We start from the raw sequence: 25075 nt of genomic DNA, 5'->3' as shown, positions 1-25075 counted from the left end.
TTTGACTGAATCCAAACTTCACAGAACAAATTCCCCTTAATAAAAAGATACTTTTATTGTAAATATGTATGTGTAAAACATGGACTCAGTCAAAAGGCTTACACCCAAGAACCTAGAAGGCCACATGTACCCTATCCTATATCATGGCAGAATTAGGTAGACACTGCCAAAAATTATCTCATTAATGATGATGATGAAGATGATAGCTAACATTTATATAGTGCTTACTATACACAAGGCACTGTGCTAAGCGGTTTACAACGATTATCTCATTCGATCATCACAATGACCCTGGAAGGTAGGTGCTATTATTATCTCCATTTTACATATAAGGAAACTGAGGCACAACTGAACCTCTATTTTTCCGTCAAACAGGATACAGAGAGGACCTGGCACATCCCCCCAACCCCCACTTGAAATTTTTTTCTAAAGCATAGGAATATTTAGTTAGAATAGGACTAGGGTTTCCTAGTAGAGCTTGCACAAATGATCCACTTTTTCTTAGAGAATGATAACCTATAAATGTTCCTGAACTTCACTAAACTATATATACCAAAGACTTTGAGAGATAGAAGGGACTTTAGAAGCCATTTACTGCCCTCACCTTTTATTTTTAACATATGAGAAAACTGAAGGTCAATGTTAAGTGAGTTGTCCAAAGTCACACAGCTATTTCGTACTAGGGCCAAGACTTGAACCAAGATCTTCTAAGTGCCTTGTCAATGCTTTTTCCCCCACTACAATGTAGTGCCAGGTAACCCTGGTCTGGTCCTTGTTTCCTCTCTGAAGAAGGCAGAGTTATTCTGCAAGATGAGAACTGCTCCTGGGCCCTGTGAATATCAGGCTGGCAGAACCTGGTCCCAGATGACCCATCAGGTTCCTGGGCTTGATCCTTTCATCAATGGTGACTTGTGGTAACGTCGGAGCCTTTAGCCCAGTGGGCAGGGAATGCAAGCTGCACATTTGGCTCTCTAAGGTTGTTCGGACAACCATTTGCAGGAATTTCAACCTCCCAGTCTTCCTCTCAGTGAAGGGGAAAAGCTGGCAGGCCTGGCTGCCTGGCTGCTCTTCAACTCCCCTAGTGAAAGGGAAGCCTTAAATCGGATTCCCTACCCCCAGCAGCCTCCCTCCATCCGCAGGACAGCACACAAAACAGCTTTACCCCCAGAGGGAGGAATGTGCCAAGACATTCTTTCGAGTTGGTAACTGGAGAGTCTGTTCTCTCCACCATGGCTAAGAAATTACTTTTCTGACTAAATAAACGATCATTCTACATAACTTCCCTAGATGGAGGGATGTGTGGGCATCTTTTAATCGAGTAAGGAAAAAGCCAGGGCAAAAAAAAATACAATTGCCAGAGAAGAAAAGAAAATCATCTTGTTTTAAAGCATTAACTAGTTTTAGACATGTAATTACCTTGGCAGGATCTTACCCCCTCTAAGAAGGAACTGTACTGCATTTAGCTTTGTTAAAGTTGGAGTCACGCCGCCTCCTCCTCCCCACAGCCCTTCACCTTCCATCCAGCCTCAGTGTCAGGAGGTCTGCAGAGATGCAGAATTCTTAGAAGAGCATAGAATTTTAAAGCTAGAAGAGCCCTTAGAGTCACTTCACCATAGAAGCCTCAATCTAGAGCTAGAATTTGACAACCATTTATTAAATGCTTACTGTGTGCAAGGCATTATGCTAGGTGCAGGGAATGCAAAGGGGGGGGGGGGGGGGCAATCATTGATCACTAAAAGACTATAGTCTTTTGTGAAGGGACCTTGGAAAGCATCTAGCCCAGCTTCTTCCCAGTCCATTTTACAGATGAGGAAACTGAGGCCACGAGATGACGTGCCAGTTCATGTAGATGGCTGAGTGGTAATGCTGGGATCTTTTTGGATCTTTTTACTCCAAATCCAGTATTCTTTCCCATCCACCACAAAAGCCTTTCTTTTTACATGTGAGGAAACTGAAGAGTCAGAAAGGGGAAGTAATTTGTCTATAGCATACACTACTAGAACACAGTTGCTGGTAAGCAAGTCATCAGGAAAAGGTCAAAGGATAAGAGACCTAGAGTTGGAAGAGATTTCATCTAGTCCAGCCCCCTCATTTTATACATAAGGAAACTTGAGGCCTAAGAAAGTAAAAATGACTGTCCCAGTCACACAGGGAAGGGTTTAAATTCAGATCCTCTGACCCCAGAACCAATGCTCTTTCCATTGTATCTTGCCCCACCCCACCCCCATATCACAGGATCACAGATTTAGAGCTGGAAGAGTCCTCAGTAGCTTTGTAGTCCAACCCTCATCATTTTACAGATGTATTAATGTACATTTGTACAAACTGTACAAATGTACTGAGGTTAGGTGACTCGTCCAAAGTCACCTAAGAAGTAAATGCCAAAGGTGGGATTTGAACTCAGGTCTTCTGACTCCAAGGGCAGCCAGATGGGGTAATGGATAGAATAACAGGCCTGGAGTCAAGCAGACTCATCTTCCTAAGTTCAAATCTGGCCTCTGCTGTGTGACCCTGTGCAAGTCACTTAACCCTGTTTGCCTCAGTTTCTCATTGATAAAATGGGCTGGAGAAGGAAACGGCAAACCACTTCAATATCTTTGCCAAGAAAACTCCAAAATGGGGTCACAAAGAAAGTCAGACATGACTGAAATGACTCAACAACAACTTCTGACTTCAGAAGTAGCGTTCTTTCTCCTGCCCTACACTACTTCCCTAAATTCCACACATTCCCAAATCAGATGACATTCAGAATCAACACAATTCCAAATTCTTAAAGCCAGCATCCTTAGAATCTACACAAAAAATCATAAGACCCAATTCCATCTCATAATACTGAGCAATCCATATCAGCAAGGGGGCTAGTCTGCCAGAGGAAATGTTTTGTATCAGGGCCTCCAAGGGGTGGAGATTATAGAACTAATAGGATGTTAGAATTGGAAGAGAGTTTGAGATTATCCAGTTTAACCCCTCAACAAATGAGCATATTTATATTTGTGTAGAAGGAGGGGCAGCAACTAGGGTTTGAATCTTTAGGGATTCCCAATGCCCTGGAAACCCAGGAACATACATGTGGATGCTTAGGTGGATCTGGAGAGGGTTCCCTTTGAGAAGTGGGCAGGGGAAAAGAAAGTTTCTGAGATCTTGAGCCCTTGGCTTCTTCTGAGAGGCCATGGCAAGAAAAGTCTGAGGGCACAGCTGATCTGTCTGATGATTCTAGAACAGGGTCACTGGTATGTGTGACCATGCAGTATGGTACAGTGGAATGAGTACTGACTCTGGTATCAGAGGGCCTATGTGACCTCGTAAAAGTTATTTAACCTCTCTTGGGCCTCAGTCTTCTCATCTGTAAAATGAGGGGGTTGGGCTGGATGGTGTCTAAGGTTCTTTCTAGTTCTATATCAGGAATCCTATAGAACTTGAAATAAATATCAAATTTCTAGCATGAGGCAGTGAATAGAGTATTGGACTTGGAGTCAGAAGAGCAGGGTTCAGATCTTCTCTTAGACACTTACTAGCTGTGTGACCCTGGACAAGTCACCTAACCTCTTTAGGACTTCCAGTTCTAAATTTATGATCCTATGATCTTATGAAAGCTAAGAAGAAAGAAATGAGCAAGGATTCATCAGGATAGCCATCAGTGAAAGAGTATCGAGTCTTGGATTCCTGGTGCCTTCCCCTTTCAGCTGACTTTCTAGGGACTTCATTTTATAGGTACCTAAATGCCACAGGGCACTCATACCAGCTATGAGGGATCCAACCTATATCATCTCCATGGGTCTTAGTACTTTGTAGACCATAATACCAAAGGTAGATAGGGCATTTCATATTGGATACTTTCAAAGACCACTTTGGAGAAATTGGAACCCAAAACGCACTGATTGGCCAGGACTCTCAGAAGTGGGGAACAGTGAAGGGGCAGCCCCTTGGGCCTTCTCATCATCTGCCTTTTAGCAAAAAAGGGGAACGTAAGAGAATAGGCACTTTATTAAGCGCTTATTATGCGTCAGACACTGTTCCAAGCACTTTACAAATATCTCCTTAGAAAAATAAGCACCGAGTGTTGCTCGGAGGAGGAGGGAATTATTGTTCCCACCAGGGCCAGGACATATATATCCCTGCTCCTTCTAGTGCAAAAGCATGGGGTGAGAAGTTCTAGAGTGGGAAGAAAGAGGAGGAGGAGGAAATGGTCACAATGGGTACAAGAGAGGCCTCTCACCTCCATTAACATTATAACAGCTTCCAAGTAGCTGTGACATTCTTGGTGAGCCAAGCTGCTCAGCCCAGGTTGCAGGCTATCTGGGTTTCCCCACCCTCCCTCATAGCCTCCCCTCTCACTCATCTTCCTGTCATTTCTGCTTCCTTTCAGCTCACTGGTTGCCTCCCCATACCCCTGCCCCCCCCCCAATTCCTTTATGGGAGCCTTTGATGGCCACTTGAGTGTGTGATAACTGCACAGACCTCAGCTCCCTAAGGCCTAAGGCTTCTTTACTGACTCAATCCCTGCTTTTCCCTTGTATTCTCTTAGTCCTTACCACCTTCCAGACCTATACCTTATCCATCTACTTCCTCTGGGTACTGACTTTTTCCTAGGCCCCACTCCTCCAAACACTCATATTTCCCAGATGTTGGGGAACCACACTCTTTAGAAACTCTAGCTCTAAAAGGCCCTGTTGTATTCCTAAGGACATCTAGTCTGTCCAATCTCTCCTTTTTTTCTCCAAGTCTTACCTTTTTACTTGCTCAGGTAGTTCTGGGGGCAGGGGAAAATAATGGGACAAGACTGGTGGGGGCATTCTTGAACAACAACTAGTTACTTTCCGAGAAAAGGCCCTGTAGTTCAAACAGGTGCACTCACTGATGTTTCCTTGTAGGAAGAAGCTCCTTGCCCTACCGTCTGGAAGATGGGAGGAGTGTGTGTAAAAGCTTGTGAAGTGAGTGGCCTCCGCGAGGTCTAGGACAGTTAAGACCCCCCAACAGTGACCCCTTTCAACTCTTAAGGTGGAAGAGTTCCTCTGCAGGAGGGAAGCGGAGTTTTCCCCTTCACTGGAAATTGTCAGTAGCCACCCCAGACATCTGAGCATCCCCTAAGTCTTGGGAAACCAGGGAGGGCTCTCAGGAGCAGGTGCTTGGCCAAGAAGATGGTGGAAGCCCTGCCCCGCCCCCGCCCCCAATACAGGCACCCGCCAAAACATCAAAGCACATTTTTAAAGGCACCAATCTTATCGATAAAAGAAAGGGCTGGGCTGGCTGATCCCTGAAGTCTCCTGCAGCTCTAGGGTGCTCTGCGAAAAGGAAGTCTGACACCTGCCCCTCGGATACCCCAGCCTCGAGTCACCCCACCCTCGGGCGGCCTCCTCCCCTTCCCCCACCGAGTGGGACTGGAGGGGGCAGGAGGGGTGCCACCGGGAGGGCCCCCAGGGCGGAGGGAGGGCGATTCTCCCGCCGCCTCCCACGTCCTACCTGTCCCGCGGGTCGATCCAGCTGGTAGTGCGACTGGTGTGGTCGATGTAGTAAACCTTGCCATCAAAGTCCCGGGCCTCCTCCCAGCCCTCCGGCAGGGGCAGCTCCTTCCTCGGCATCTTCCCGAGCCGGTCCGCGCTCCCCCATGCAGCTCCCGGCTGGGGGGGCCCGGGGCTCAGCGGCGCCGGCGGGGCTGTTCGGGCCCATGCAGCAGCGGGGGCCCCATGGCCGGGCGCGGCGGGGGGAGCGGCGGCCGCGGTGGCTCCGGCCCAAGGGCAGCGCGCCCGCTCCTGCGGCACAGCCCGGGGCGGCGGGGGCGGGGGGCGGGGGCGGGCTGAGGCCGGGCTGGCCGGGGCGCAGCCGGCACCGGCACGCGGGCACGGGGCGCCGAGGGGGGACCGGGAGGGGGCGGCGCTAACGGGTGCGGGCTGCGGCGCTGTCCATTCGGCCCTGCGGCCCCGGCCCGGCCCGGGGCTCCGCTCCGCCTCCTCGCTCTCTGCTCACCGCAGTCCTCTGCCTCCCTCGCCCATGTGCCGCTCGGCTCCCCGGCAGGCGAAGCGGTGCAGAGCGTGCGCGCGTGTGGAAGTGGAGCGGGGCGGGGGTGCGGAGGGGAGGAGGGAGCCGCTCGCCAGCCGCGGGCTCCCCGGCTCCGGCCGCGCGGAGCGGGCGCGGGCGCTAGCGCCGGAGCTGAGAGCGGGCGCCAGCCGCCCCGGGCACTCCGGGCTCCGGGCTGCCTGTCCTCCGGGCTGCCGTCCTCCGCGCGGCTCTCCCGCCTCGCTGCCCTCCTCCGGTTTCTGCGGCGGTCACGGCAGCGACTCTCCCTCTGCCCCCGCCTCCGCCAGGTGCTGCCGCGGTAATGCAGGTAACCGCGCTGCCCCGGAAACAGCGAGCCGGGAGGCGGGGCGCAGGACGCCTGGGTTCCCTTGGCTCCCCAGCCAAGCCGGGTGCCAGGACCCGTGGGGCTCTAGCCCTGGGGTCACTGGCCTAGTTCTTTGGGACTTGGGCCACATGGCGAGACCTCCGGGGCCGACCTTCATGTGGGGGCCAACCCTCGGGCTGGAATTGACCTCATTAGCCTTGGCTCTGTCCTCCACTTTCTTCATCTAGATAAGTGAGAGAAGCTGCAAGCAAGGCTTCCCTTGTCCTGGCTTGGTGTCTGAGCCTGTGACTGCAGTCGTCTAGACTACACATCTGGATGCGCTTCCACGAAATCCAGTTTTCCCCACATGCCATCCTCACTCCTCCTGCCTTGTGGCAAACTTGGCCAGCGCTGTCCTACCTTTACCACCTACCATGTAAAAGTAGTCAGTCCCCACACGGAGAAATTCTAGCATTCGTGAAAATGAATCAGAGAGCCTGGATTAAAATCCTTCCCCCGTGTGACAGTGGACAAACGGCTTAACCTCTCTGAGCCTGAGCTTTCTCTTCTGTGAATCAGGACTAGGGCTTCCGAGTTCTCTTCTAGTTCTACCCTATAATCCAATGGTGTTTTGTCAGATTCTGCCCTTGCTTTATCAGTCTGTTCCTCTCATCCAGGGGTGGGGAACCTTCGGAGTCAGTCAAAGGGTCGCCCTTGAGGACCTAGAGGGCCACAAGTGGCCTCGAGGCCGAAGGTCCCCCACCCCTGCTAAACTATCTGTGGGCCATTCACTGGGTTCCCCTAACCCAACAACTTTTTCCAACTCTTCCTGTCCTCTCTTCCCTTTTCTTTGTATTTCAGAAAGCTCTCTTGTTTCACATCTTTCAGGTGGCCTTCCTTAATAAACTGAAAGTACGGAAATGGCTTCGTGTTCACACATATCTTGTGTGATATTCATGTTACTGACTAACAATAGCCATTTTATTTCGGGATCTCTTATCCTGACGTGTTAGATGGTAAGGGGCTGAGGCCTGTTCTCTATTTCTTCAGTCACCTAGTACTCAACTCTTTGTGATCTCTCAGTCAACATGAATTGAGGGAAGGAATGAATCTAACATTCGTTTCAGGGTCTCTCATGTCTACAAGATGTTCCCACTATACCAAACCTATCCCCTACATTTGACTCATATGTCAACAGGATCATGGATTTAGTGGTAGAAGGGATCAGTTAGATGAAGAAACTGAAACCTAGAGACAAAATGTCTTGCCCAAGACCACCACGGTAAATGGTAGAGATGGGATTCCAACCTAGGTCTGATAAACTCTAAATCTACCCTTGTCCTTCAGCTTTTCCCACTGTGGAACACTCTCTTTCTTTCTCTCTTTCTCTCTCTCTCTCTCTCTCTCTGTCTCTCTCTCTCCCTCTCTCCCTCTCTCTCTCTCCCCTTCTCAAAGTGTTTTTTAATATCACAAAAGCCTGATTCTATTGGCTGAAGCCCTTCCCAAAATGTGACAGGACAACAGATATCAAACTCTAAGGTGGAATATACAAAGTACATCCTAAACAGTTCAAAGTTCTCCCAAGATCCCACAGACATATATCAATTCTCTCTGGGGGACAATCGTTCCTCTGTCCCTTCCATTCACTTCCAAACCTGTCTTTTCAAAAACAATCAGATCCTGCCTTAGATAGTTAATAGTTGTGTGATCCTGGTCAAGTGACTTAACCTTTATCTGCCTCATTCCTGAATTTGTAAAATGGGGATAATAATAGCGTCTACCTTCCAAGGTTGTCATGATGACAAAATGAATTTTTTAAAAGGCTATATAAATGTTAAATGTTAATTATTGTTATTATTATTATATAGACAGATGGAACAAGAATATAAAGAAGAGAGACATGGTAAAATAAGAATTAATATTAATATGATACTTTAAAGATTTGTAAAGTATTAAAGCATATACATACTCACACACTTAATAGCCTAAAACTGTGTTAACAGTTTTGGAACACCCTAATCACATTCTAGTTTCACAACAACACAACTGTCCTCTGAGATAGGTACTACAGATGTCCTCATTCTACAAATGAAAAAAAGTGAAATAAAATGAAAAAAAAGCACAAGAGAATAAGAAGATAAAATATCTTGTTGGACAGTCCCTGTACTGCAGTATTATATTTCTTTAGGATGTCCATAGAAAGAGAGAAAGGTTCCCAGCACGCTGAATGGACGACTAGTGGTGAATGGATGGATGGATGTGGATCAGAATGGCATGAATGGGGTATGATATATACATTATTGGAAGATCACAGATCCATCCGAATATTTGAGCAATATCCAATTGGCTTGACCATGATCAGTTTTACTAATTGTTTGTTTTTATCCTTATTTTTATTGCTGTCATCATTTCTGAAGAAATCCCTCCCTCTCCCCTATCCAGTGAGCCATCTCAACTAATAAAATTTAAACAAGGGAAAAAACAATATTTCAGCGAAACAAATCAATGCATCACTTGTGCCTGACATACAGTATTCTACCTCCCTTGTCCCTCAACTCTGCAAAGGGGAGAGGATTTATTTTTCAACCACTGCTTCTGATTGTTAGTGGCTAAAAATGAAGGGATTCACTAGATAGTAATTGATAGGTCATATTCTAGTAGACATAGCTTATGCTTTAGGTCTACTAGATATCTAGAGGATTTTGTGTCCCTTTAAGTACAGCAAAACTTCTAAGTGCTACCCTTTCCCTCATTTTTAAAAATTTTGAATGCTTGTGTGAAATATACTTCAATAGAACTGTGATGTTATCCATGTGATTACTCCCTCTCCTCATGAATATCTACCCATCCATGCCTTAGATCACGACTGGAAGGACATTAGAGTACATCTTGTCTCATCCTATCTGTGTTCTTCCAGTAAGCTTTCTGAGGTCAGGGACTGTGTTGTGTTTCTCTTTCCTAGATTGTTGGATGTACATTGTGTGTTGAATGTAGCAGAGGACATGAACAAGAATAGGACAGGATAGGCAGACTTGTATGGGTTGTGGTCCAGAAAGGCAAGTTATACAGGAATATGTTAGAGAGAATATTCCATAGATAAGATCACAGTTCCTGGCATGTAGGAGATGCTTAACAAATATGTGCCAAATCCTTCCATAGATCCTTCACAGAGGATTAGCTTCTAGAAGCCTTTTTTAGGTCTTTTCACATTTTATGGGTACCAGTCGAGTTCTGTCAGTCAATCCATTTGTCGTCGGTTCTACACGAGATGCCATCCCTGTCACCTGACTGGCCCACTGCCTTTTCTCAGTGTGTGATTCATCAGTGATACCCCTTACACTGTTTCTTGCTTTAGGTTACCATTGGAAATATGCTACCACCTACTTGTGCCTGCCATGTGTCATTCCATTGCCATTTAAATTCCTTAGAGATTTTGATATTCCCACCACATATATAATAATCTCATCACAAGTCATTTTACTAGGTTAAGTAACAGGAGGGCAAGGTAGGAAGTAGAAGGAAACTGGAGGAGTCAGGAGGGATAGGAAATAAGAGATACACACAAACATAAAAATAAAGATCCAGTGTAGAATTCGTTAGGGAAAGTAGATGTCTATATACGTATGTATGTATGTATGTATGTATATATATGTGTATGTCTATACATAAATATATTCTCACTTAATTGTAGCCTGGGGGGAGGGTAGGAAGGAGGGAAAAAGAACAAAGTAAAAAGTGCACAGAGAACAAAAGAAAACTTACAAGGAAGCAAAGAAAAGATGGACAGCTCTCAAAACAACATGTAGTGTTTATCATACAGGTTTTCTTAAAATGAAAATTTATTGCTATAGATTTTGAAACCTCTTATGTTTTGTTGTGCACATAACATGCTTTTTTCTAAGTTTATGATGTGTTTTTCTTTTCTCTATTTTGTTCTCTGAGTTCTAGTCTAAGAGAAAAAACTAAAAAAAGTAATTTTTACTTTGTCTTGTTTGGCAGCAGACTGTTTTTCTTGTTAGTTTTGATTATCAATCCATCAAGAAGTATTTATTGCTAGGTGCCAAACCCTAGGCTAGATGCTAGGGATAAAAAGAAAAAAAAGAAAGACCTCCTGCTCTCAGAGAGCTTTTTTGGGGGTTTAGGGGGTGGGAGAGAAGAGGTGGGAAGGGAGGAGACAATACGTATACAGGAGATCTTGATATGAAATAAATACAGCATGATTTAGGGGAGGAGGCATAGGCAGCTGGAGAAATCAGGAAAGGTCTCCTACAGGAAGTGGCATTAGAGCTGAATTTTGAACTTCAAAGAAAACTAAGAATTCTCTCCCTCCTCCATTTCCATCTTCTGGCTCCTTTGACTTCCTTCAAGCCCATCGTTGGGAATATGCTAAGATCTCACCTTGGCAAGGAGCATCTCCTGCCCCCCCTTCAATGATTGTGTCTTCCTTCTGTGATTATCTAGAATTTATCCTGTCTATATTTTGTTTGTACACAGGGAAGGAACCAAACACTTATTATGTATCAGCTATGTTCCAGGCATCTGAGGATCACCACTGTGGGAGGGAGGTACTATTATTCCCATTTTAGAGTTGAGACAACTGAGGCAGACAGAGGTTAATGACTTGCACGCAACTAGTCTTTGAGACCAGATTTGAACTGTTTTATTGATTTTAGGCTCAGTACTCTCTCTAAGTACAGATATCTGCCTCAGGTATCTGTAAATATACCAACTTTGACCATGAGATCTTTGAGAGCAGGGACTGTCTTTTGCTTTTCAGTATCTGGCACTTAGATGCTTAATAAATGCTTATTGATTTGCCCAGGGATTCTAAGAAGTGGAAGTGAGGACAGAGTATATTCTGGTCATAAGGGGATAGATAAAAAGGGATGGGAGATGGAGTGATGTTTTAGGTGAATGACAGCAAGAAATTCAGTTTGGTTTGACATTAGAGTGAATGAAATGGAGTAATATGAAATGTGCTCAGAAAGGTAGGTTACACAAGGGTATTTCTAATGCAGTCATCAAATGTTAACCTTCCTTTAGGTGCCCATACCATTTATTTCAAAGGTGTCTACCTTCTGAATCATGGGATGGGGGTGGGAGGGAGAAAGAGAGGCGCAAGAATTGACTCATTATCACTCTTCTCTCCATTTCTCCTGGTACCATTCCTTAGCTCTCCACCTCCCTCACTACAAAGCAGTCCTGTGTTATCAAAAGCAATGAACAGCATGAGGTAATGAAACAGATGACTGGTTGGCTGCTGCCCTGTGAACCCACAAGATGGCTGTGTGAATCATCACTAGGTATTCTGTGAACCTGTGCACCATTGTTGCAGGACTACGTGAAAGAGATGAAAGGTGAAACCGGTCAGCCCACATGATATGCAGCATTGGACATCATTCCACAGGTGATTGAGCCGGAGGAATCTGGACAGGAGGAGAGAGCTGGTGGCCCCTCCCCTCCTTCCTCCTCTGCATGGTAGGTCTACCTGCCTTCCCACTGAGTTGGTGGAGAGATTGAACAAGTCAGCATTTGAAATAAGCAACAGTCTGGCCCTTCGCCATTTGTTCACAAGGCAGTTAACAGAGAAAGGTGAATGACTTCAATCAATTGGCCTGTGTAGAACAACAATAATGACAATGCCTAACATTGATAGAATACTTTATTGTTAAGAAGTACTTCACTTAACAAACACCAGCTCATTTGCTTCCAGCAAAATCCACTGATGTAGCGTAAGTTTTCAGGAACCCATTTCACAGGTGAGGAAATTGAGCCTCAAAGAAGGAAAATGACTTATCCATGGGCTGCACAGATGATACAAGACTGACATGTGCAGTAGAAAGATTGTTGGATTTGTACCAAGAAGTTGTGAGCTCAAATCTGGTCTCTGCCTTTAAAAAAAAAAAAGTATACGACTTTGAGAAACATACATAAGCTCTCTGGGCCTCAGTTTCCTCATCTGTAAAACCAGGAGGTTGGACTAAGGAGACCCTAAGGTCCCTTCCAGCTCTAAATCTCTAAATCTATGATCTACCTCTAAAAGTATCATGCTTTAAGGTTTGCAAAGCTCTCTACACATATCATCATCTCATTTGAGCATCTCAGCACCCTTGTGAAGTGAGTACTACAGGAAACTCCACTTTACAGATGAGGAAACCAAGGCTCAGAGAGATTTACCCAAGGTTACACAGACATCAGGTATCAGAGGCAACATCTGAATCCAGGTCTTTTCAACTCCCAGCCCAGGACTCTATCCACTATGCGGACCTTCAGTGTCCAAGGTTCTTTCTACACTGTCTCCACCCACAGTCTGGTCCCTTTAAAGGGGATTCTGATTTAAGTCCATACCCTGGGGCTTCAGGGAAGAGGCCATTTCACATTTAAACATTTCATCGAGTTCCTGGGGGAGGATAGTACATTTTGTGGAGAAAGACAGAGAAAAGAAAAGAGAAAGCTTAAATAATGGAATATATCTGTCAAGCCATAGCCTATTTCCTGTTAATATCTGCATTCCTCAAGAAAGCAGAAGCTGAAGTAATCTCTGCTAGGGAGTTTTCTCCTCTCCCCTCCTACTCAGTGTCTGTTCCTCCCTGGCTCATGTCTCTTGTGCATTTCCAATAACACCCATATAGTTAGCTTCCCATGTTTGAACCAATAAGTTGCTTTTTCCTTTCCACTAATTATGCATGACTAGAGGCTGAACTGCTTCCTGATTCTTTTATGAAGAGAAAATATGCAAGTCATAAAGAGAAACCTTATGGACCATATAGTCCAATCCCTTCGGGAACAATAAATGACTTTTCTAAGATGACGTAACCAATTGGTGGCAGAGTAGGATGAGAACTCAGACTATTTGATCAACAGCCCTGTGAGGTAAATGCCATTACTCTCTGCATTTTGCCAATGAGAAAACTGAGGCTCAGTGTGGTTAGTGAAGGTTCACAAGTAGGTTCACACAACTAATGAGTCTGAGGTGGGATTTGAACCTAGGCCTTTCTGATTCCAATTCCAGGAATCAGAAGCCTGTATCCATTGTATTTGATGCCTCTGACAAATGATCATATATCATGTAGTCTGAGCCTTTTCATCTTACAGAGGAGAAAGCCACAACCCAGAGGAGTGAAGTAACTCACCCAAGGTCACACAGCTATTAATCAGAACAACTCATGTTTGAATCTCATATTTCAACTTTATGTTCAGTGTTCTTTCCATTGCACCTCACCTCAGAACTCTGATTAGCTTCTGTACATGGTTATAGGCGTTCTTGCTTTGTGCAATAGACGTGTTCTTGTAAAATTGCATGTAAATAGATTTGGGGAAGAAATATAATGATCTTGTAAATGCACTAGGGGTACTTACTATTTATGGAAGATTCATTGGTTTCATTTGGAAAGTGAAAAAAAGTCTTTGTTTATCATCTTATATTCTTTATTAGATTGGAAACGCACTGAGGACATCTAGTCTATGCTTGTATCTCTCCTCTTTTTCTCCTCTCCACCCCTCCATCTTTGCTTTTCAATAATAGGCACTTAGATTACTCTAATTAAATTGTATGTATCTTACCCTTTAGCAGCTAGGTGGTGTGGTAGATAGAGTCAGGACTGGAGTTAGGAAAACTCATCTTTGAAGTTCAAATCTGGCTTCAGATTCTTACTAGCTGTGTGACCTTGGGCAAGTCACTCAACCCTGTTTGCCTCTGCTTCCTTATCTATAAAATGAATTGGAGAAGGAAATAGCAAACCAGTCCAATGTCTTTGCCAAGAAAACCCTCTATGGGGTCACGACTGAAAAACCACTGAATGATCCTTAGGTCATTTTTTGTACCAGTTGAAGGAAAGGTATCTTTAGGGGCATGGGGAAGGCTATTTAGTACCTTCCCCAAAAACATGGGACCCTAGAAAATTTCCCTAATTTGTCACGCACCAAGGACATGTTTCCGCCAGCCAAAGACTCCTCTCTACTTCAGGAAACTCCAGATCACCTCCTTAGTCTCTGGCTCCTATATCATTGATTACTGCTAGATCTTCTCGGAGTTTCTGTGCTTTTAAGGGAGAATGATGCTAGTTTCTTCTGCATTCTTGTCTGTTCTCCAAGTCACCTCTGCCCTTTACACCTGCAGGGAAGATGCTGATCTCCAGAGAAACAGGACCAGGTGCCTTCTTCACACTTTAGGCAGACAGGAGGTTATTTGCAGCTTCCCATCAGCAAGCTCAGAGGCCATCACAACTGGGCTTATACTTTCTTGGGGGGTGGGGTTGAGTAGAAGGAGGGAGAGGAAGGAGGTTTGGGGAGAGAAAGAAGCCAAGGTTATCTGACTTTTGCTGTGATGAAAGGACCTGTGAATCTCTCCTAAGAAACTCAGTAGGATAGAACAGGGGCCAGCTTTGTACTTCATGATCTCCTATTCGTTTCCTCTTCATAAAGGCTATATAGTGGTTAGAGTTCTGAGTGGAGAATCAAGTAGATCTGGGTCTGAATCATGCATCTGAGGCTTACTCCTTGTGGAATCCTTTGTCTTCCTTTGTTCAGGTTTTCAGTCGTGTTCCACTCTTCATGACCCCATTTGGGGTTTTCTTGGTAAAGATACAAGTGGTTTGCCATTTCCTTCTCTAGCTTATTTTACAGATGAGAAACTGAAGCCAGTGGGGTTAAGTAACTTGCCCAGGTTCACACAGCTAGTAAGTGTGACTCTTCCTGACTTCAGGTCTGGCACTCTCCCCACTGCAACACCTAGCTGCCCTTGACCTTTGCCAGTCCCACTTGTAAGGCAGATGCAGTGGACTGGGTAACCCTGAGAGAAGGGTTGGGAGACTTGGTTTCCTCACATTTGCCTGTCCTTCTGTTTGCTGGATAATTAAGTCATGCTATATTCTTCTGGATAAAACTCATCCTGCTTTGGAATCAAAAAAAGTGGCATATGAGGCTGGTGTCCAGTCCTGACCTATGGATATTTGGTGTCCTGTTTGGTTAGGATGGGGAGCTTAACCTTGCCTTTCATCAGCTGTAAAGTTAGTTAAATTGGGGATGGAAGTGAGGAGGAAGGTTTGGAAAAAGGAAAAAGGAGGAGTTTTTGCATAACAATTCTCTCTGCTCTAATCTCCTCCATCCTGCATAAACCAAGATTTGATGGAAGAAGGGGGTGGGGTAGTTAGCAAAGTAACCAGCAGACCAGCTGTAATGAAGCCATCTTTCTGGTATTTATAGAGTTCTCATTGCCATGGTACCCAAATGCTTAAATTAAACTACAGCATAGAGATGTATCAGCATGGATAGTCCTTACCTGGCCCCTCACAACTGCTAAAGTCCCCTTATTTAATAGTTGGGGAAGCTGAGGAAGCCCTGAGACATTAGATAATTGACTTAAGACTATTTAGCAATTCCATGCTAAGGTAAGACTGGAACTTAGGATTCCTGAATCCTGGACTTTTCCTTCTAGATAAGACTGCAAAACTAAGCAAATGTAGTCTGTGTCAAAGAGAGTGACTCAGAAGCGTGTCTAAAGTATACTGACCATGACCGCATATATACACAACAGCCACTTGAACAGAGCCCTCTCTGGAGGCATCATGGTAGTGCAGAGGAAATGCATTATATTATTATTATATTATATATTATATTATGTTATATTATGCTACATTATGTTATATTACATTAATTACATTACATTATATCATATCATATATTATATTATGTTATATTATATTATGGATAGAACCTGGAGCCTGGAATCAAGGAAGATCTGAGTTCAAACACGGTCTTACTAGCTATATGACCCTGGGCAAGTCACTTGGCCTCTGTATGCCACAGTTTCTTTCCCGGTAAAATGGGGGTCGTAACAGCACCTATCTTTCTGGGTTGTTGTGAGATAATATTTGTAAAGTATTTGGAACAGCTGGCCTGGATCATTGTAGGTGCTTAATAAACACTTATTTCCTTCCGTCACCCTAACCTGGGTCAATACAAAGAGATTTGAATTAAGTTCCTTGAGGGCCATACTGGTTTTATTTTGGTCTCTGTATCCCTAGTGCTCAGTACAGTGCATGGCACACAGTAGGCACTTAAAAAATGCTTATCAAAGGGAATTGACTCTCTGCTGTCCAGCAGTGTAGGGACTGAAAGTCACCCTGAATTGGTAAAGTATCACAACACAAAAATGAACTTCTCATCTTTCTTCTCTTTTTTTCCTTCCACTTAAGAGTATTTTATTTTTTCCAATTACATATAAAGATAGTTTTCAACACTCACTTTTATAAGATTTTGAGTTCCAATTTTTTTCTCCGTCCTTCCCTCCTTTCCCCCTTCCCTAAGACATCATGCAATGGGATATAAGCTATACATATACAATCATATTAAATATATTTTCACATTAGTCATGTTGTAAAAGAAATATCAGAGCAAAAGGGAAAAAACACAAGAAAGGGGGAAAAAAGAGAAAATAATAAGTTTTGATCCGCAGTCAGACTCTACAGTTCTTCCTCTGGATGTGGATAGCATTTTTCATCATGAATCTTTTGGAATTGTCTTAGATCACTGTATTGCTGAGAAGAGCTAAGACGTTGTTGTTACTGTGTACAGTGTTCTGGTTCTGCTTACGTCACTCAGCATCAATTCATGTAAGTCTTTCTAGGTTTTTTTCTGTAATCTGCCTGCTCGTTGTTTCTTATAGCACAATAATATTCCATTGCATTCATATACCACAACTTGTTCAGCCATTCCCCGATTGATGGGCATCCCCTCAATTTCCAATTCTTTGCCACAACCAAAAGAGATACTTTTTTTTGTACATGTAGGTCCTTTTCTCTTTTTTATGATCTCTTTGGGATACAGACTTAGTAGTGGTCTTTGGTCACAGTTCCAAATTGCTCTCCAGAATGGTTAGATCAGTTCACAACTCCACCAACGATGCATTGGTGTTCTACTTTTCCCACATATTCTCCAACATTTATCATTTTCCCTTTTTTGTCATATTAGCCACTCTGATAGGTATGAGGTAGTACCTCAGAATTGTTTTGAATTTCATTTCTCAACTTTATTTTCAACATACTTCCTCTCATTGAACTCCCCTCCCTTCCCAATTATTTTCATTCTCTAATCCATTCTACAATTCTGTCAGGGTCAGGGAACTTGGGCTGAAATCACAGACACAGTTCTGAATCCGGAGTGAAATGACCGAGCTCAAATCCTGCCTCTGCCACTTACCATGACCTTGACCAAGTCATTTAACTTCTCTGGGCCTCAGTTTCCTCATCTATAAAATGAGGAGATTGGACTAGATGATGTCTGAGCTCCCTTCCAACTCCAGAGCTATGGTCCCCTGATCAAAGGTCTTGAAAGACTCCCCAGTGTCAAAGAATCAAGTCTGAACCCTTTGGCTGACATTTAAGGCTTTTTACAACCATGTCCCAATTCACCTTATCTTTCATAATTTTTCATAAACCTTCCTTGATTCTGACTTGACTATTCCTGACACATTCCTGACTGAGTAGAGGGGGTGGCCAGAGGGGTTTTGCCTGACCACCTTTTCAAAGCTAGAATTGTGTCTGGAAATGGCCACCCTGGACAGAAAAGTAAACTTTATTTCTCCCAATACCTCATTTCAGAGATTAACCCTGTTCCTTGTTCCCTGCTATGATGTCCCATGCGTACAAAGACTGGATAATTTCAAAATACGTTCCTTTGAGCCACAAAGGAAGCATGCTACATTCTTTTAAGGCATTTTATTTTATTATGAACTTAATAAAATTAACATTCATCATAGAAAAAAAGATGATTGTACATGAAACTGCAACTCTATTATGTACAACATGCTATTCCTTTTGAATGTATAATAAGGTTATCATATAACTTTCTTTCTTTCCCTTTTTTTCCTCACCTACATAAAGGTCACTCTTCCCATGGGTTTGGCCCTAGATACTTTCACAATAAGCAGAGCCCCTCAGTACTGGCCCAGAGTTCTATTTCCCAAGACAGAGAGACACTAGGATGGGGAGTGTAAAGGATTCCTTCACACTAAGGACATCAGGCCCATGTATCCCCACCCAAGTACCCTCTAGAGACAAAAGAGAACCTGAACTGTCATTAGAACTGTAATTAGCAAATTAACAAGTAACACGAAGGCCCCCGAGGTACAAGGTTCTACAAAACTCTACCGGTGAACGCTGAGAAAATACTAAAGGAATCTGGGGTGAGATGGGAGTAGGGGGGTGGGCAAACTTTCCTTCCACCCAGAATGAACCTGCACAGACTCTTTCCATTCCCTGGAGTTTGAACTGAAACAGTCCTCATGCTGGTAGCACAGCCTGGGAACTCCCACCGGTCCTCCCTCCAGGTGGTGTGGAAGCTCCTCCATCTGGGCTGCATCCTCTGGTGAATAATCGAGGAGGCATGACCGAGTTAACAATCCATGCTTCTGAGCTCTCCTTTTGTGAGGAGGCCTTCTTTTGTGCATGCATGCCTGGAATGCACTGCCTCTGAATTGTCATCTCTTAGGATCCCTGGCTTCCTTCAGGCTCAGACACCGTTTCCTCAGTGAGGCATTTTCTTATCTATCTACCCCCCACACCCCCTGGAAAGTACCATGTTTTTTACTTTGTATGGTTTTATATCTATTTGCATATTCATGCATGTTTCCCCTAACAGAATCTAAGTTCCTGAAGGCAGGGAGTGTTTTGGTTTTGCCTTTGTACCCCCAGAATCTAGCACAGTGTCCATCACATAGTTAAGTGCTTAATAAATGCTTAGTGATTGATTTGAGCCTCTGGTCCAGGCACAAACATTTCTAGGAATTAGCGTGCCTAGGGATCAATTCCTTCTGCCTACGTATGGGGGAGCAGCAGCACAAAGGCCAGTCCAACCATGGGTGAAATGCCATCAGTGGAGGAAGTGGCCAGTATTCCAGAGATGCTGACCCACAAGGGTTGCAGAGAAAACCAGAACCCAGCTACCATGGTGATAAGACCTTGGTAGCCTAGGGTGAGTTTGGCGGCTTGGCTAGTGGAGGAGTGGGGAGAAAGTTGTGGGGACTGGAGTCTCAGTAGGGAAGTAGTATCTCCTCCCTCCTCCCTTCCCCACATGTTGGTGCTCGGGAACAAAACTCTATTTGCCTTTGCCTAGTTATGACTCTGGTCCCAGACAATTAACTCCTCACTTCAGGATTATATTTCCTTCACTCTGATTTCCTTTCCAAAGCTCTTGATCACGATGTTCAAGTAGGATATGGAGAGTACCAGAACCAGAGAGACTAGATTGAAAACTCAAAAGACATCCTACAGTATCCAAGGACCAAGTTCTCTTGCTCAGAATGGAGGCAAAAAGTAGACTTAGGCTCCCTGAGTTTGACTTTCCTGTTCTCCAACCCCAACCTCACATTTATAGAAGGAGCATGCATCGTTTCTTTCCATGAGGTCAGCCTTGAAGGCCTCCTGCCTCAGATGCCATCCCTGCCCAGAGGCTAGGATGCTGGGCCTGTGTATATGTGTGACAATGCTCTGTGCCCGTCAGGTGTGAGTGTGTGTGCGTGAGAGCCTACATCAACAGAGCAGGTGGCTGCTGCCCCAGAGTGCCTAGTGTTGCCAAATTCAACAAGCGGGTGACGTTCCTTTGTCTCTTCTCCTTGCCATGTCCTTCAAGGGGAGCACCAATGTGGAAAATAAATCCACAAGCTGTTCATTACACTTCCCTACATACCCACTGTGTGTTATAGCTCTCTCCCCTGCACATACACACACAGTGCATCACACAACTCCCCAAATCCCCTGGTTGTTATACTTTTCTCTAATATAGTGCATTGCTCTCCCCAAATTCTGTTGTAAATTATGCTTTTCTCTTTCCACATATTCACACACATACACACATACATACAAACACATACACAATTAACTATATTTCTCACTCAGACACACACAGTATTAAATCTCCTCCCAACACATTGCATTTTATAAACTGTTATTCAATTCTCTCTCTCTCTGTCTGTCTCTCTCTCTTCTTCCCTCCCCTTTTACCTTTACAAACACACACTCAAAGTGTTTACCTCCACATATATTAAATACACATTATGTTATGCCTCCAGGGACACATATTAGGCATTGAAAACTCCCTGTAGTTATACATGATATGTGTCATACCTGACCCTCTCCCAACCCTCCCTGTGCTCCTCACATCTTATGTATTTGATATACATACATACATTGTGGGAATTCTCTCCCCATTTCCCCCTTATATGTTGTAATGTCTACCCTTCTCTATTCCTTGAGTTCTCCCATTACAACCCTTCTCCTCCTCCACACAGACAGACAGACAGACAGACAGACACACACACACACCTCCCCAGAGCCTGATTTGTTGGTGGATATGCCTCCCTGACTACACGAGGGGACCCAGCACGTTTTCCTCTTCTCAATCACTCATTCACAAACATGAAGCCCTTTGACCAGTGGGGCTCCGGTGCTCAGTCCCAGATTCTCTGCAACACCTGTGGCCCATTTACAAAATGCTTGGAAGGTGAGCACAGTCACACAGCTGTGTGACTGACAGAGGACGCCAAAGGTAGATTGGAACTTTGTGGGGTGGTGAGGTCAGAAAAATGGTAGCCTGCTTGTGGGAACCAGGACTTGTTCTTCCCCGGGTTGCTTTAGTAGACAGTGAAAGCCATGGTGGGGCTCCCCCTTGAGAGCCCTGAAGGTCCTGTATTGATGGAAGACATTTTGTCATGAATGAAAAGCTTGCTGCGTCAGCACCACGAACAATGGGGAGCTGAACATTTGGACTTCCACTTTGCCTGCCCCTGCAGGTTTAATGGGTGTGGGGGTGGAGGGATGAAGGAAGATCTTGGGATGAAAAAGGTGCAGGAAAGACACATTTATATCGATTTCATTTTATTCCTTATGTCTCTATCCCTTCCCCTAAAACAGGTTTCTTTCCAGTAGAAAATAAGCTCTTTGAGGGCAGAGACTGTTGAATTTTTGTCCTTGTATCTCCAGCACCTAGCACTATGCCTGATATGTAGTAGGCACTTAATAAATACATGTTCATCCATTAAATACCTTAATGGAAACAAAGTGGGGCTGGGGGAAAGAGATGAAGGGAGATACTAATTGGATGAGGGCTGGCATGGATCTGATAAATGAATTGGCAAAACCACCCATGAAAGGACACAGCCAAATGGAAAGTGGCACCAGCTGTACTGAGAGGTATAGGGAGCTTGGCAAGTACTCTTGAATAGCCTCTGGGGTGACTAGTCTGCATGATAGAAACTGATTGGCAGCCACAGGACTAGGGTTCTAACTAATGAATGGGACCAGGCCCTCCTATGACCAGGAGGTCATAGCTCCTCCTTTAAAATTACATAGGGCAATGCGAAGGGCAAACAATGAGATTGGATTCTAATTGAAGAACTCTCCTTTCCATCACAAGAAGACTCAGGAACCTCACCAGGAGGTGCAAATAAATTAATGTGTGACCTGGGTGTGCCAAGTATGCCCAGGCATACTTCATTGTGCCACCAGCCTCTATGGCTTGCCTCCCTTGGGACAGGAAGCCCATTTTGGGGCAGGGGTGACTTTCCCAGGCTCTGAGGACCCCTGGCTACTTCCTTCCTCTACTCCCCACTCACTTCTCCAGTCTTTCTAGGAAGCTCTGGTATGAGAGGACTAATGAGACACATCTAGTGCCAAATGTCTCTATGACCACCTTCCGCGTTCTCTCCGCAGCACTGCCTCATAATCTTGGGGTGCTTTTGCTTCGAGGAGTCCAGCTCCTGTCAGACTATCTTACCCTTCCCCACCTACCCACTCCTGCCTTGTGCTTGGGGACTAGCTGACTGCAGTTGGGTGAAGGAAAATTCAATCAGGCATTTCTTCCCCCTTGACTCCTCTGGCTACTTTGTTTTCTGTGACTCAGATACCTATATGTGGTCTTGGGATGCTAGTTTGTACAGGCAGAAAAGGTAAAAAGGTTAAAATGTCGAAAGTAAATGGCATGTGTCAGTCCTTGGACTCCTGGTCCTCCACGGCAAAGTGGGGAGCAGGGGTCAATTGGAAAGATGTCTTTTTGAGTCAAGAAGATAAGGTTCAAAAGCTTATTCTGTATTTGAGAGGAAAAGTTTGACTACAAGGAGCCCTTTGCAAAGTTTGGTGAATTTGAAAAGTAAGTTTTAGCTTCTTCATAATCAGCATTCAATAGGTTTATTTTTTTTTTTTGAGAGGGAGTCTATTTTCAATAGACTTTTGGAATAAGCATTTGATAGATGCTTGTCGTCATTAAAAACAAGTAATTTCCTGGGAGTACATCTTAATGAAATAGTCTCCATAAAGTGTATAGTGATATGGACTCCTAACAATTCCTCTGGTACCCTTTGCTGGAGGTCTTTGTCTTAAGGCCTGCCTGGCCTAGAAACATCTGATAACGTAAGTAACTATCATCATATTTTCTTGCAGATGGTAAAATGATCCCCCCTCACCCTCATGACAGGAACATGGGAAGGTATTTGTATCCCATTGTCTGGCACGTAATTGGTACTTTAGAAATAATTGTTGATTGATAGGAGAGGGGGATAAGCCCTTGAATCTCTCTGACTACTACCCTTATGGATGGCATATGAGAGGATCCCACTGCACTGCTCATCTTTTCCATTTAGAAATTGTTTTGACACTCATCCACTTAGCCCACTTAAGAGACTGATCCCCGATTCAGACCCCTTAGCACTTCCTCTCTGCCGACATGTCCTCAGTGTCACCATCTCTCTTGGGGTTTCGCTGGCTCATGCTGGGAAGGAGGAGGAATAGGAGTGTTCCTTCTTATTTTTCACAGAATTATGCAGTAGAGGGAAAGGAGTGTGGTGGTGGGCAGGTGGTGAAAAAGGTTTCTCTCTAGCAAACCAGGCTGATCGATCTCAGCCTGAGAGCCCTGGGAGGTAGGGATCGAGGCTTAGACTGAGAGGTGGTAAGGTTTAATCTATTTGGAATGATGAATGGGACCATAGATTTAGATCTGGAAGAGACCTCCTACACACCTTTTGTATTATAAGAGACTGAGGTTCAGAGAAAGGTGAAGCGACTTGCTTAGTTAGGGGTCATCATCCTCATCACGTTTGTTTCAGAGGAAGGATTTGAATCCACATGTTTCTGGCTTCTACTCTAGCTCTTTGTCTACCGACAAAGGGGACAAGGCATCATGTCCACAAAAGTTTTGGGCTTCGGTTTCCTCCTTTGTAAAATGTGGGAGTTGAACTAGACCAACTTTGAGGTTCCTTCCAGTTTTAAATGGTTCAGCCCTAGACGGAGTCTTAATGGGGGCTGAAGAGGGCAATAGGAGATTCTCTAAGATGTATGGATTTTCTTTAGGTGATTTCCTTATTCAACCAGCCCTAGTGGGTTCTTACTGTATATTATTGTCCAATTAACTCCCCTGTTTAGCTTTTAGAATCCTGCCCAACCTAACTCTTATCTTTCTGTCCTCCCTGGACACATCTCCCCTTCCTGCTCACTGAGATCCAGCCAAATTAATGCTTTCTCCTTCTCTCCTTCCCTCCCTCTCTCAGTCTCCCCCTCCCCTTCTTTTCCTCTTCCTCTCCCTCCCTTTCCCCCCCTCTACCCATCCCTCCTTCTCACTCTCCCCTCTCCCTGCTCCTTTCTCCTTCCCCCTCTGTCCTCTCTCCTTCCTCTGTCCCTTCTTCTGTACTCCTTCCCTCCTCCTCCCTCTTCCTCTCCTTCCCTTTCCTTTCTCTCTCCCCCTTCTTCCTCCCCTTTCTCCCTCTCCCTTCCCCCTTCTCTCTACCCTTTTCTCTCTCCCTCCTTCTCTCCCCCTCCCTCTCCCACTCTCCCCATCCCTCCCTTGCTCCTCCCCCTTTCCCCTAGTTCTGTGCTTTTGTAGTGACCATCTCCCATGGCTGAAATATACTCCCTCCTTACTTCTGTGCCAAAGTCTTTCTCTTTCTGTAAGATGCAGCTCAGATGCCATCTTTTTTGACAACGCTTTTCCTGATCTCTCCAGTTTCTGTTGCTCCCTCCCCACTCACGCCCCACCCTGCCCCATTACCTTGTATTTAACTACTTGGTACATATTTTTATTTATTATCTTCATATTTATGTTGCATATGTTCTTGATGTCTCCCCATTAAAGGGTATACTGCTTGTGAGCAGGGATTATTTCCATCATTATACTCCTATTCCTCAGCGTCTAGAATATTGGTTTGGTTTATGGTAGGTTTGTTGCCACCCAAATGCTTGTTGATTGATTGGAGTACCCAGAAGATAGCCCTAGACTTGAGAATATCAGCCAGAAGTGCAAGATGGCATGAGTGTAAAGGGAAGTAGGAGTTGGGAGTGGGTTGGGGGTTTGGAGGGGTGGGAAGTGTGTTGGCATCTTTAGTGACAGAAGTCTGTGGCTTTTTCAAGGCAGGGTGAAATCCATTTTAATTCCTTACATGTGTTGCCATAGATTGGGCAGGAACTCTTTACATATAACTAAGCTGATTCCAGGAAGACAGTTTCTGTTCTGAATCCCTAAAGGGTAAGGTTAGCCTCAGGGAACAAATTCAATATAATTTGGCTCACTGGTTTTCCATAAAGATTGTTGACCTAAAATAAAATCTGCATGTTAGGAAAATTGAAAGACAAGAGGAAAAATGTGCACATCAAAAGTCCAGATGGGGAAGTTATATGATAATAAATTGGAGGGGAAAAAGGGCATATGAGAAATACTCCCTTAACACTAACTTCCCAAGTCATTTTCATTTCCTGGATATGGATGGTTCAAGTA

At 44.6% G+C, this 25075-nt stretch overlaps 1 protein-coding gene across 1 annotated transcript in view; it reads right to left on the bottom strand.

The window, feature by feature from the left end:
• The window catches only part of WWC1 (WW and C2 domain containing 1), a 140621-nt gene extending 134886 nt beyond the window's left edge, over positions 1-5735 (bottom strand). The window contains exon 1 of the mRNA XM_072630917.1: positions 5461-5735. Within this exon, the coding sequence (XP_072487018.1) occupies positions 5461-5579 (119 nt within the window). The 5' untranslated portion in view covers positions 5580-5735. The remainder of the gene's footprint in view (positions 1-5460) is intronic.
• Between the last annotated feature and the right edge of the window lie 19340 nt (positions 5736-25075).

Source organism: Notamacropus eugenii, chromosome 1 (genome assembly GCF_028372415.1).
Source record: "Notamacropus eugenii isolate mMacEug1 chromosome 1, mMacEug1.pri_v2, whole genome shotgun sequence".
Lineage (NCBI taxonomy): Eukaryota > Metazoa > Chordata > Mammalia > Diprotodontia > Macropodidae > Notamacropus > Notamacropus eugenii.
This window is presented reverse-complemented; position numbering and strand designations above follow the sequence as displayed.